General features: G+C 40.8%; 1 protein-coding gene across 8 annotated transcripts; it reads left to right on the plus strand.

The window, feature by feature from the left end:
* The first annotated feature begins 7,720 nt into the window (after positions 1-7,720).
* On the plus strand, positions 7,721-12,181 carry LOC103641049 (uncharacterized). 8 transcript variants are annotated; one of them, XM_035963366.1, is made up of 5 exons: positions 7,727-8,054; positions 8,170-8,371; positions 9,174-10,979; positions 11,075-11,162; positions 11,261-12,181. In XM_035963366.1, the coding sequence occupies exons 3-5, from the start codon at positions 10,558-10,560 to the stop codon at positions 11,951-11,953; spliced, it is 1,203 nt and encodes a 400-aa protein (XP_035819259.1). In that variant the 5' UTR covers positions 7,727-8,054; positions 8,170-8,371; positions 9,174-10,557; the 3' UTR covers positions 11,954-12,181. The 8 variants fall into 8 exon arrangements, with proteins under 8 accessions (XP_035819257.1, XP_035819259.1, XP_035819260.1 ...); XM_035963367.1 differs by having other exon boundaries at positions 8,170-8,247; XM_035963368.1 differs by having other exon boundaries at positions 8,170-8,247; positions 9,177-10,979.
* The last annotated feature ends 204 nt before the right edge of the window (positions 12,182-12,385 follow it).

Here is a 12,385-nt window from a genome sequence, read left to right on the forward strand (position 1 = left end):
GCCTCTATGTCGGTTTAAAACGCCGAAGCTCCATGAAAAGGGACCTTCGGCCATCTCTTAGAAACGGCTTTGGCCGAAGCTGCTTCTTCGTGTGAGACCTTCGGCGTACCGAAGCACGACCCCAACAATTGGTGAAGCTAGTTTTTATTTTTCCCACACATTCTATGGATTTTTCATAACATTTTTCTCTTGAAGAGCGAAGTTCTACAACCGTTTTCTCCCAATAGTTTTTCCAGTAATCACTGGCGTCTCGGTCAGCTTCGGCGATAGCACATTTTAATCTTGCTTCTAAAAGTTGTTTCCGAAGATCCTCAATTTCGCATTTCTGAGCTTCAGCTTGGGCTTTGGAAGTAGCTTCGTCTTCTTTTATTTTATTCACCAATGAATGTAATATTTTATCTTTTTCAAGACCTTCGTTCCTTAGTTCAATTACTTCGAAACGAAGGTTGTTCAAAGCAATAGTGCATCCTTCGTCTTCAGCACTTTTCCGCGCCCTGAGGGCGTTACTAAGAATGAGACCCTGCGAAAGGAGTGCGGTATTAAGTATAAGCAAATAAAAAATCTTTTGTTTTTAAGTGCAAAAAACACATTCACATACCTTTAAGCTATTATATGCTAAGTTGTCCGCCAGTTCATCTTTCGATAGCACCGAAAGCCCATCTTCTAGCGTCGGGAAACCGAAGCTTTTGCCCATCTCCCGGCAGACAGAAATCTCCTTGTTGTCTCGGAGACAATACAAGAAATCTTCCTCTCCGCTGCCGTTGAATATCAATGCCCCCTTTGGATATTTCAATTTTTGGGCATAGAATTGAGCTTCTCGCTTTTCTTTTTCAGACAGCCTTTTTCCCGAAGCATGTCGTACAATATAATCGAGAATTTCGGAAGATGCTTCAGGAGTAGGAGTGCCAGTTTGTTTAGACAGAATCTATTATGTAGCTTCTCTTTCCGTTTCTTCGGTTTCCAGGGATTTCTCCTTGGCGGGCTCTGAAGGCCTAGCTTCGGTCTCGGCATGACTCTTTGCAGCTTCGGCTTCAGTTTGTTTTGTTTCAATTCGCGTTTTTTAGGCTTCGGCTGTTTTTCCTGGAGTAGAGCTTGAAGTTTTTATTTTCTCCACTACATCTAGTACGTTGACCATCCTTTTCCTCTTGGGGGTCGTTGTAAGATCTTTTTGCGCCTTCGGCACTGTCACCTCTGCCGGAGGGCTTATAACTTCTAATATTTTTGTTCTTTCGACCTCTGCCTCTTCAATATTAATGGCCTTTGGCTCACCTGATTTGGCTGGTGATGCCTTCGGCATTGCAGACGGCTCTTCAGTTTTCTGCGTAACCGCAGGTTCTTTGGCTTCAGTAGCCGAAGAGGTTTCACCGCCAAATTCAGGCACTATGGCCGGTTCAATGAAGCGCGGTCGGTGAGTAAGGACCTTCACCTTTTTCCTCTTCGGCGCGGGCTCGCTTGGAGCAGCTGAAGCATCACCTTTCCCAGAAGTTGCACTTTTTCTTTTTCGCCCCCGTGACGGGTAGCAGTAGTCAGGGTACATGAACCTAATAGCATCAAAACTCTATTCAGTCTCTTCTTTTTCCGGCTTCCGAAGGCCGCAGATAGCTCATTATCTTCCGCTTTGGAGTACGGCCCAAGCAATTCATCACTTGTAGCTTCGACACACTTTAGCCAATCGTCGTTTGGCTCAATAAATTGGTCTCCAAATTTGAAGGTATATTTCAGTCGAACCAAACCAACTTCGTGGGGATTGCTGATGGCCTCTTTCGGCATCTCCCAGTTGACTACCAATGGCCATATCCTGTAGGCCACGTGTTCTTGGACTAAGTCCCTCGTCCCGATGAAAGAACAAACTATGCCAAAGGCCTTTCGGCATTCTTCGGCTGCTTCATCAATTTCTACCTTTGCTTTCCGGAGGCCGAAGCGCTGCCAGATAGGACGCATGATGATCTCTTTAATATCCTCCAGTACCTTTAAATCATTTTTCACATAAAACCATTCCTTCATCCAGTCTCCGGGCCATCTCTTCCGAAAGGTTGGCACGGGGCAGCTTGACCCAGAGCGAGCAACGAAGCTATAACAGCCAAAATTGTTATGATACTGCTCTTTACCCCAGGGCTTCGTCTCATATAAAAGTTCATGCATACTGCAGAAACTTTTTGCACTTGGCTCCAAGCCCTGACTCCTCACAGCCCATACGAAGATTCTCATTCTTATAATGGCATCGAGAGTAATCTGGTGAAGAAAAATCTGGAATATCTTTAAAACCTCAACCACGAAGCTGCTTAGGGGGAACCGAAGCCCAGCCTTGAAGAAGCTTCGAAAGATCACAGCCTCATTTTCTTCGGGAGTAGGAGAAATCTTGTCTCTGTTGTCAGCCTCACAATAGACACATCTCGAAAGTATCTTCCCCTCATATTGTCGAGATGACTTTGTTTAATAGTTGATTTTCCAAAAACTGCATGACTTGGTCGCCAGGGTCGATCTTCGGAGTCTTCCCCGCCACTTTCCACATCATAACTGTCACTATCACCGGTGTCTTCAGATAAACCTTCTAAAATCTCCCTAGTAATCTTCTCTGTATTTGTCTTTGATATTGATTCAATAAAGCCAAGATTCTTCTCCTCAGAAAGGCTCAGCTTCGTTTCAGCAACAGCTTTTTATCTTGAGACATCTTCGGAAATGCTGAAAAAGTGCTCTCAAAGCCGAAGCTTAGAAAATTTAAAAACCAAGCAAATGTTGGTGCGCAAGAGCTATAAATTGAGCAAGCAAGATCAGATGGCAAAAAAGCATGCCAAATGAGCTCGTGGTGTGCTCTTATTTATACGCCTGGTACGTTGAAAACAGGAGGGCCCCTCTTGTCATTGACTGTTGTTATTCTAGCAAAGGGAAGGTGTTTTTTGGACTTTTGGCTTAGGGCCTTCGTTCGTATCGCAATCTGAATTTATCATTCTAACAAATTAATATTGCAAGGGGCTACTGTTAGGGGCCTTCGGCTTCCGAAGGTCCTCAAAAATATGATTTAACAATGTTTCTGGAGTATAATATATGAGCAGGTACCTTCGGACTTGGATCCTTCGAACTTGGATCCTTCGGACTTGGATCAAAACCACAGTGTGAAGAAGTACAAGGAATACGAAGGATGGCGCAGAGCCGAAGATATGCGCAGGGGAGCTTCGGCATGATAGCATAGAAGGAAACCGACTTAAAGATGAAAAGGCTATTTAGACCTCGATGGATTGCTCGAGTTATTAGCAAATGTAAAGGGCATGGGTGTAATTTTACATGGGTTACGTTCCGTGCCCATAAATAGATGAACAGTGCTCCCGTACTGTTCACGCTGACTTGGCACTTGCTTTTGCGTCACGCTTGTACTTTTACCTTCTTTTCAAGCCGAAGGTACATTTGTAATTTGTTATCATTTCTATTTTTCTATAATAATAAAATAGAAATGAGTTGATAATAATACATAACTGTTTATGTTATCTTTTGTATTTCGTATGTTTCCCTCTTCATTATTTATATGTTGTATTAATGAAGGTACGTCCTTCATAACCTTCGTCCGAAAATCATTATCTCTCAAGGGAAATAATGCTTCGAAGGACGAAGGACTTTAATGTTTAACATTTTCTGTGCTGCCTTGTTCTTAACTCATAGCATTTGAGAACAAGTCCCCAACAGGCTATATGATGAACATTGTAATTTTTATCATCAACAAGAAAGCCTTCCATTCCCAAGCTAGTTGGGTTGGCTACATCCTACATATGAGACCAACATGAGACACAAAAATTGAGGATATAAAATCTAAAGCGGTACAATATTAAAGCCTAGTCTTCTAAGAAGAAATGTGAATCTTGTCAAGTATATAATATAGAATACCCAAAATTTTGGGGCCCAGTAAGCATCGCATAGGCGCTGGTAGTAACTAGTAATTCCCAAAATTGTTGTGTATGACTAACTATCAATTCAATGATACGCGTTGGTAGTAACTAGTAATGCCACATTTTTCTTCCTCCTATAAAAGAACCCTAACCTATTGTGTAGTAAGTTCGCAAGGGCCAGCACACAGTTGTCTTCAAACAATGATCTTATTCAATCGTACAACTTCTGGGACACTTTGTTAAATATTAGTCATACACTATTGCTAATACTAGTAATCTATGTTAGTTCATCTGTCCAGAATTATGTGGAACATGTTTTACAGTTTATTTCTAGGTATTTATTATTGTGTGTGACCACACATCAAAGGTACATTGCACTCATGAATCATGTACCTTGGTAAAGAAGCATGCTCTCTTTGCAGTGTAGAACCTCTTTCTCCTTCTCACTATGATGCTCCTCAAGATGTGCAAACTGCCTTTTGAACGGATGAACTACACTGCACAAATATATTAGTATTAACGATCCTTTTTTAAAAAATGGATGTGAAACTGTGATTCTGAAACTACGATTCTGCAAAGGGAAAATTCTGAAACTGCTATTAGCGTCGGCACCAAAATAATTCTAGGCATGTCAGCACCAAAATGTTTCCTAGTGTGACTGATAGCAAGAAATGTTGAGATGTGCACATTGCTTCAAACAAATGCCTATGCACAACACACTTAATTATTTTCTCTCAATGCAATTCAGCACACATTACTTCAAACAAATGGTTGTGCACATTCCAGTTTTATTAGTATGGCTAAGAAAGCAGCACAAAAGAGCCAAGCATATTGCATGTATTAGTAACTTATCATTAAACTTTAAAGATCAATACTGATTATGACTGAAAATCTATTTAACTTTGATTTGTTTTGTTACAGGACTCGACTGGTGATTTGAATCTTTGACTAGAAAGCCATGTCTCAAAATAATAGGAGTTGGATGCGCATGCACTTCACAACAAATGAGTGGCAAACAAATTTCAGAAAGTTCATACAAACTACATTTGGTGGCACTGCTAGAGGAGAAACTGCACCATGTCCATGTTCAAGATGTCGATGAATGTCCTACAGAACACAATCTCAGGTTCAGAGTCACTTGGTTATTAGAGGGTTTGATGAGAGCTTCATCGAAGAAGGAAACCAAGCAAATGATTCAGATGAGGGCAATGCTGCAGCGGTTGTCAATGATGATGAAACAGGTGACAGTGGTTCTGTGGCCGAACTAGTTTCAACGCTAATCAGTGGTGCTATACATGAAGACATCATAGGAAATATTAATGAAGAGCCAAATGAAAAAGCAAAGGCATTCTTTAATCTATTAATAGAGGCGAAGAAGGAATTGTATCTAGGTTGCAAGGAGGTCACTAAGGTATCTTTTATAGTAAGGCTCTTTCAGATTAAATGCATGTTTGGTCTTAGTAAAAGTGCATTAGTGGCCATACTTCAGTTGTTCCAGCTTGTTCTCCTAGAAGGCCACTGTGTACCGGACACATTGGATAAAGTACAAAAGGTTATTCATGATCTTGGCCTTGACTACCAAAAGATACATGCATGTGTCAATGATTGTTTGTTGTTTCAGAAAGAATATGCAGCCATGGATACATGTCCAACATGTGGTGAGTATAGATGGCAACCAACGGTTTCTATGCATCACGAGGAGGCAACCAACAAGCGTGCCCCACGGAAAATCCTAAGATATTTCCTAGTTATTCCTCGATTGCAAAGGTTGTATATGAATTCGACCACATCTGAATATATGAGTTGGCACAAGGAGGGCTTAGTCCAAGATAACAAAATGAGGCACCCTGCTGACTCTAAGGCATGGAAGCATGTAGATAACATATACAAAGATTTTGCTTCTGATCCTCGTAACATTCAGTTGGGTCTTGCATCTGATGGCTTCAATCCATTTGGGATGGTCAATGTTGCATACACTATATGGCCTGTCATTTTAATCCCTTACAACTTGCCACCTTGGTTGTGTTTGAAACAACCTTTCTGGATGTTGTCAATGTTGATACCCGGTAAAAACTCTCCAGGAAACAATATTGATGTATATTTGCAGCCTCTGATTGATGAGCTCAAAGACCTTTGGGGAAAAGGTGTTGAGACATGGGATGCCAAGGAGAAGAAGAATTTTAATTTGAGAGCAATTCTTCTCTGGACAATTAATGACTTCCCAACATATGTGACGTTATCTGGTTGGAGCACAGAAGGCAAGTTTGCATGTCCATACTGCCACAAGGATACCGACTTCTTATGGTTGAAATGTGGATCCAAGCATTGCTACATGGGACATCGTCGGTTTCTGCCTATGGATCATAAGTGGCGCAAGAACAAGGCCAGTTTCAACAATACTATGGAAACAAGGGAGCCTCCAGTGCCATTGAGTGGTGAAGGGTTCTGCAACATTATGAAAGTTTTGAGCAAATCACTTTTGGGAAGTCTTCAAGGAAAAGGAAGCAGCGTGAGGAAGAAACTAGATGGCATAACTGGAGGAAAAAGAGTATTTTTTGAACTACAATACTGGGAAAAATTGCTCATAAGGCATAATTAGGATGTGATGCACATTGAGAAAAACATTTGTGACAGCATATTGGGGACTTTGCTAGGTATGGAAGGGAAATCTAAGGATAGCGAGAAGGCTCGACTTGACATGGAGCATTTAGGCATCAGGAAGGATCAACACATTGTGCTCGGGAATGGAAAATACACCTTGCCAATAGCACTTTACACATTGGGTAAGGATGAGATGACATGGTTATGCCAATTCCTAGAAGGTGTGAAGATGCCTAATGGTTATGCCTCTAACGTTAAGAGGAGTGTGGATGTGAACAAGTGTAAGGTATCTGGTCTAAAAACTCATGACTGTCATGTTATTTTTCAGAAACTATTACCCATTGCAGTTCACAATGTTTTGCCAGAAAATGTTGCTCTTCCATTGATTCAACTTAGTAGGTACTTGTAAGACCTAGAATTACATTTTGGTGATTTAGTAAAATTATCCAAAGATTTTGAATTAAAATATCTTTTATAAGGTTTTTCTTACTTTTAAAGATTTCATCTCCTAAAGCAGATATAGTTACTAATAAATATAAAAAAATTAAAATTTAAAGCATATCTTTATCATACACTAGAAGTTATTTTTGCCCTGAAATACCTATTTATGTGTGTACGAATTTCATATTTAAAAGTATTTTCTTAATTGCGATAATAAATGAGTAATTAATATAAATACTATAAATATTTGCATTGGCATGCTGGATATTTTTGATTGTGCATTTAGTTTAAATTTAAAACTCAACTCAGAATTAAATTCAAAAATTGTAAATTTAAAAAAATACAAAACATAAAATAAATAAATAAAATATATAACTTTGCATACATGCTAGGATCAGTTGAATTCTTAAACTCAGATTTGAATAGGAATATTTGAAAACAAGATAAAATAAAAATAAGACGTAAGGAAAAACAAAAAAAGGAAATAAGCAGAAGCTTACTGGACGAGTCGTTTCTCCTGGCCAAAATCTTCACCACGATTGTCCTGGTCGATCGACCAGCATGGTGCAGCTCGACTTGGTGGCCACGTTCCCTCCTGCTAGTTTTTCTTTCTTTTTTTAATCCCCTAGCCAGAGATGACATCACCACGACGTCAGGGCTGACTTCATCTATATTTCAATGGCGCGTGGGGCCACAATCCTAGAATCTTCTCACAGCCGTTTCGCTGTGATCCGAACGCGTAAATGTTGGGTCGTTCATCGCGGCTCCGCTCGGAGTTGCCTTGGCTTCTGTGTATATATTCGGCCCCCAGGCCCGGGGCATCGAGCTCATAACGTCGGAGAACTTCGTTTGCCGCGCGGTGCTCGTCGTGCTTGGCTGCCACCTCACCAAGAAGTACTCTGAGGGCCCCCGGGTGCTCGCTACTACGGCGGGAATCAGCACATCAATGCCATCGTGCGGCTCTGCCATGTGCGCGCCCGCAACATTGCAACAGAAAAGAGAGGAGAGAGAATTGGTGTGCGCGGGGTAGGATCTGGGTCTCGACGTGGCTTTCTCGGCGAGCAGTTGTTGCGGGTCGTGCAGAGAAGGCACGGTTCGAGCAAAGGCTCATCAGGTTCTGCCCAGCATCACCAGGTCGTACCGTGGACATCTCTGTCCTCATCTTTGTCGGTAGATAGGTACTTTAACTCGAGTTCGTTCTTACTTCCGCTTTAATTTCAACCCGGTTGCTTTTGGATTAATTTGCTAGGGGGCGGCGACACGGCCGTCGCCGGCATGCCCGCCATCGCGGTTGCACTGGGCGGCGCAGCCTGGTCACTAGCAGGAGGTAGGTGAAGGGGTGATGGCTGTTGATCGCTTGCTAAACGGTGAGGATTAGATCTCCTGTTGTCACATTGAAGCCGAGATCTAAGCCATTCATTTGGAGTTCAACGGATATGATTAGACCGTAGGTGAGTTGTTCGGTTAAATAGATCCGGGCCTTTGGATTTCGATCCAACAGTTGGCGCTGCATACCAGTTTAGAGTTATGAAGATTTAATCTGGGCCATTGAATCAGATCCAACAGCCAGAATTCGTGGATACCCCTTCGGCTCTACGATTTGCATATAAGCCCCTATATTTCTAATAAACCAACCCGCCGTCCTCGCGGGAGTAGTCTGAGTCTGGTAGAGTTTTGCAAATTTAACCCTAGTCTCTCTGATATTAGTGTCCTCGGTCCAGAACACTTAGGATATTCAGAAATTAATAAAGAAATAGGTTTTTAGTATAAAAATAAATCCATAAACTTGTTTAATCCATATTTAACTCCGAATTGACCCATTCTAGTTTCTATAATTTTGTATTAATATTGTTTATCACCTAGTACCTTTGTTTAATCATGAAACTCGAATTAAAATTTCTCAATTGAATTAATCTATTCTAGGTGCTAAATAATTTCAGAAATTCATAACTCAATAATCGTAACTTCATTATGATCCATTCTAGTTGCATGAGTCTCACAATAATATTTATTATCATCTGATAACTTTGTTTTGTCATGAAATATGGGTTAAAATGTTGCACTTAGTCTATTCTATATTTAACCACGTGGATCTTCGAAAAACCATAACTCGATAACTGTAGCTCTGATTTTAGTGGTTCTCGAACCCACGATCTCGTAGCAGCGAGTAGATTACTATTACGCAGTTTATTCTTATGTTTGGTGTGATGTTAATTTTGTCCATACCATGTTTGTTTGTATTGCTACGTTTAGCAGTGAGGACACGAGTCACCTGAAGAGCAAGTTGGTACCTAGAATCTCAAGTGCCAGGCAAGTTGTGTCCTTGATCACTTCCTTTTTACCCAGTCATGTTCTTATTAATCATAATGATCTGCATAGATTAATTTTGATGGGACCCAATAGATTACCCTAGATTTGACTATCTTTATACCTTGATTACCACTGAACTTTTGGGTAGTACATGCTATTGCTTTATGTGGTTTTGGGTATGGAGATACACATTGTTCACGATTATATTTTTATTATCTATTTATTATTTACTGTTCATGTTAAGATCATTATGTTAATGGGAACATGGAGAACCACTCGGGAAAACAGTGCTACCACAAGGGTTTAATGGACGCCCTTGGCTGATTAACTAGGAAAGCTAGTGGATGACTACCTTACCCGAAAGGGGCAAGGGCAGTAGGGGAGTGGTCAGTGTAGGGAGGTCCTTGGTTGATTTTGCTGCGATGGCGGTCAGGCGAGGGATTCCTGCATTGGAGCTTCCTATAAACTGTAGCGGGTTTTCTGAAGCTAGTAGAACTTTGTAAAGGCCTCGTAGTGTTACCCTGCCTCGCCTCCTCGGTAGAGGTGTATGGGATTGGCCGTCTCTTGGCAAATGGGTAACATGACTTGTGGGTAAAGATGTGCAACCTCTGTAGAGTGTAAAACTGGTATACTAGCCGTGCTCACGGTCATGAGCAGCTTGGACACTCACATGATTAAATTATAGAACTTAAACTCAATTTGTCATATGCATTGCATCGCAGGTGAGGTTGTTACTTTTGTTCTACTACTTAATTGGGTTGGTATTTACTTATACTTAATAATTGCTAATAAAATTTTGACCAACTTTAAAAGCAATGCTCAGCTCTAACCATCCTCTTTGGTAAGCCTTACACTTCACGTGAGCTCCCACCTTTGGCGAGTTCATGCACATTATTCCCCACAACTTGTTGAGCTATGAACGTATGTGAGCTCACCCTTGCTGTCTCACACCCCCACAGGTCAAGAATAGGTACCACATGATGAGGCGCATGGAGGATGTTGTGACGAGTTCGTGAGAGGTCTAGGTCGTCGTCTCCCAGTCAACTTTGGGTTGCTGGACCGTTGTCTCCTTATATTGTAATTATTTATTTATTTTGTACAGAACTCCTATTATATAGTAAAGATGTGACATTCGATCATGTGCCATGATTCATCATATGCGTGAGAGTTGGTCCCAGCACACCTAGTGATTATGTTCGCGCCCGGGTCTTGGTGCTCCGAAACCCGGGTGTGACAGTACTTTAATGCAATATGTTCAAAGGAGCTGAGTGCTGAAGATTTAGTGCAGTTGAGCACCTCGATTCCTGAAACCCTTTGTCGGCTTGAGATGATTTTCCCACCAGCCTTTTTTGATATAATGATCCATTTGCCGATTCATCTAGCTAAAGAGGCTAAACTTGGTGGACTAGTGTGCTATAGATGGATGTATCCAATTGAGAGATATCTACGTACTCTTAAAGCCTATGTTCGGAACAAAGCGCACCCTGAAGGCTCGATGGCTGAGGGATATATATTAGACGAGTGCATGACATTTTGCAGTCGCTTCTTGCAAGACGTGGAAACCAAGCTTAATCATGCAGACCGTCATGAAGCTGATGCTGTGAATGAACCACCATCTGGCCTAAGCATATTTGCCAACATTGACTACACTAAGAAAGAATTCATTGTCGAGTCACTTTCTAGGAGTGAGCTGCAGCGGATGAGGCACTACATATTACAAAATTGTGATGAGGCTACTCCATGGATAAAGTAAGATCTTATTTCAAAATCTATATTTTGATACTATGCATTGGCATGTTTCATAGAATTTGAATTACCTGAAGCCCTCTTTTAAAATATTGTAGCGAGCATATGGACGAACTAAAAAAATTAAGTACACGGAATGTTGATCAAAGGCACAAGGAACAATTTGTAGGTTGGTTTGAGCGAAAGGTAGGTTGTGAGTAATTTGTTTTATTTGTAATCTCATCCACTAACTGCTGCTCCATATTATATTTGCAAATAACTTAAACATATTTCGTTGGCTGCAGATCAGCAAACTAAATCAACAATGGAAGACAAGTGACCTGCTCTACACACTTTCACAAGGACCAGACCATCGGGCTCGTGTTTTCAACAGATGGTTCATCAATGGATTTCTTTTTCGTACAGAAAAAATAGAGCAGAACCTATGCACACAAAATAGTGGTGTTGTTGTGAAAGGAGATGAAAGCTTCGGTAATATTGACTGGTATGGTGTGATTAAAAAAATTATTGCACTAGATTTTCCTCAAGGAAAGGAAGTTGTCCTCTTTCAGTGCAACTGGTTCCATGTTCCTACCGCCAAGAACAAAGGAAGAGGCTACCAAAGGGATCAGTATGGAATTGTTGATATTGATAAAACTCGGTTGTGCTATTTAGATGAGCCTTATATTCTTAGTTCACAAGCTGAGCAGGTATTTTATGTCAATGGTACAAAGAAAAAAGATTGGTGCACTGTTGTAAGATTGAAACCCCGAAATCTGTTCGCCATGCCAAAATCTGAAAAATCAGAAATTGATCTTGATTCAATAGATGTGGGATTGGAAGGCATGAGTGTTTTAAGCAGTGATGAAGTATTGGTGAAGTGGAGAAGGTCTGACATGGAAGGTGTAACCAGTGATGCTTGTGTCATTGAGAAAGCGCTTGATGAATTTATAGAAGAAACGTATGATATTGGGTTAGAAGATGAGGAGGATGAATAAGACAACACATACATTGATGATGGATATGTAGCACCTATGGACTCATCATGAGACTCAAATGATGATGATTTTTTTGTTTAAAAGAAAAGTCACAGACTATTGGCACACACTGAATTGAGGCAAACACGTACAATCGTGTAACTATTATATATTTCATTTGTAATGATCTTACAATCACGTACCTCTTATTTTTATATTCTTAATAATGTATGCACCAACTTATCTATATGTGTTGGGCCTATGCTTCGTCGCCGAAGGTCTTACAGGAAGAAGCGGTCTTCAGCTGAAATTGTTTGTATAAGATGGCCGAAGGTTCCTCTTCGTGGAGCTTCGGTATTACAAACCGACTTAAAGATAGAATGACCTTTTAGTCCATAAAGGTCTGAGTCAATGTTGTAAGCTTTTATAAGGGGCATACTTGTAATTTCTCAC

The sequence above is a fragment of the Zea mays genome, chromosome 10 (genome assembly GCF_902167145.1).
Source record: "Zea mays cultivar B73 chromosome 10, Zm-B73-REFERENCE-NAM-5.0, whole genome shotgun sequence".
In the NCBI taxonomy this organism is placed as follows: Eukaryota; Viridiplantae; Streptophyta; class Magnoliopsida; order Poales; family Poaceae; genus Zea; species Zea mays.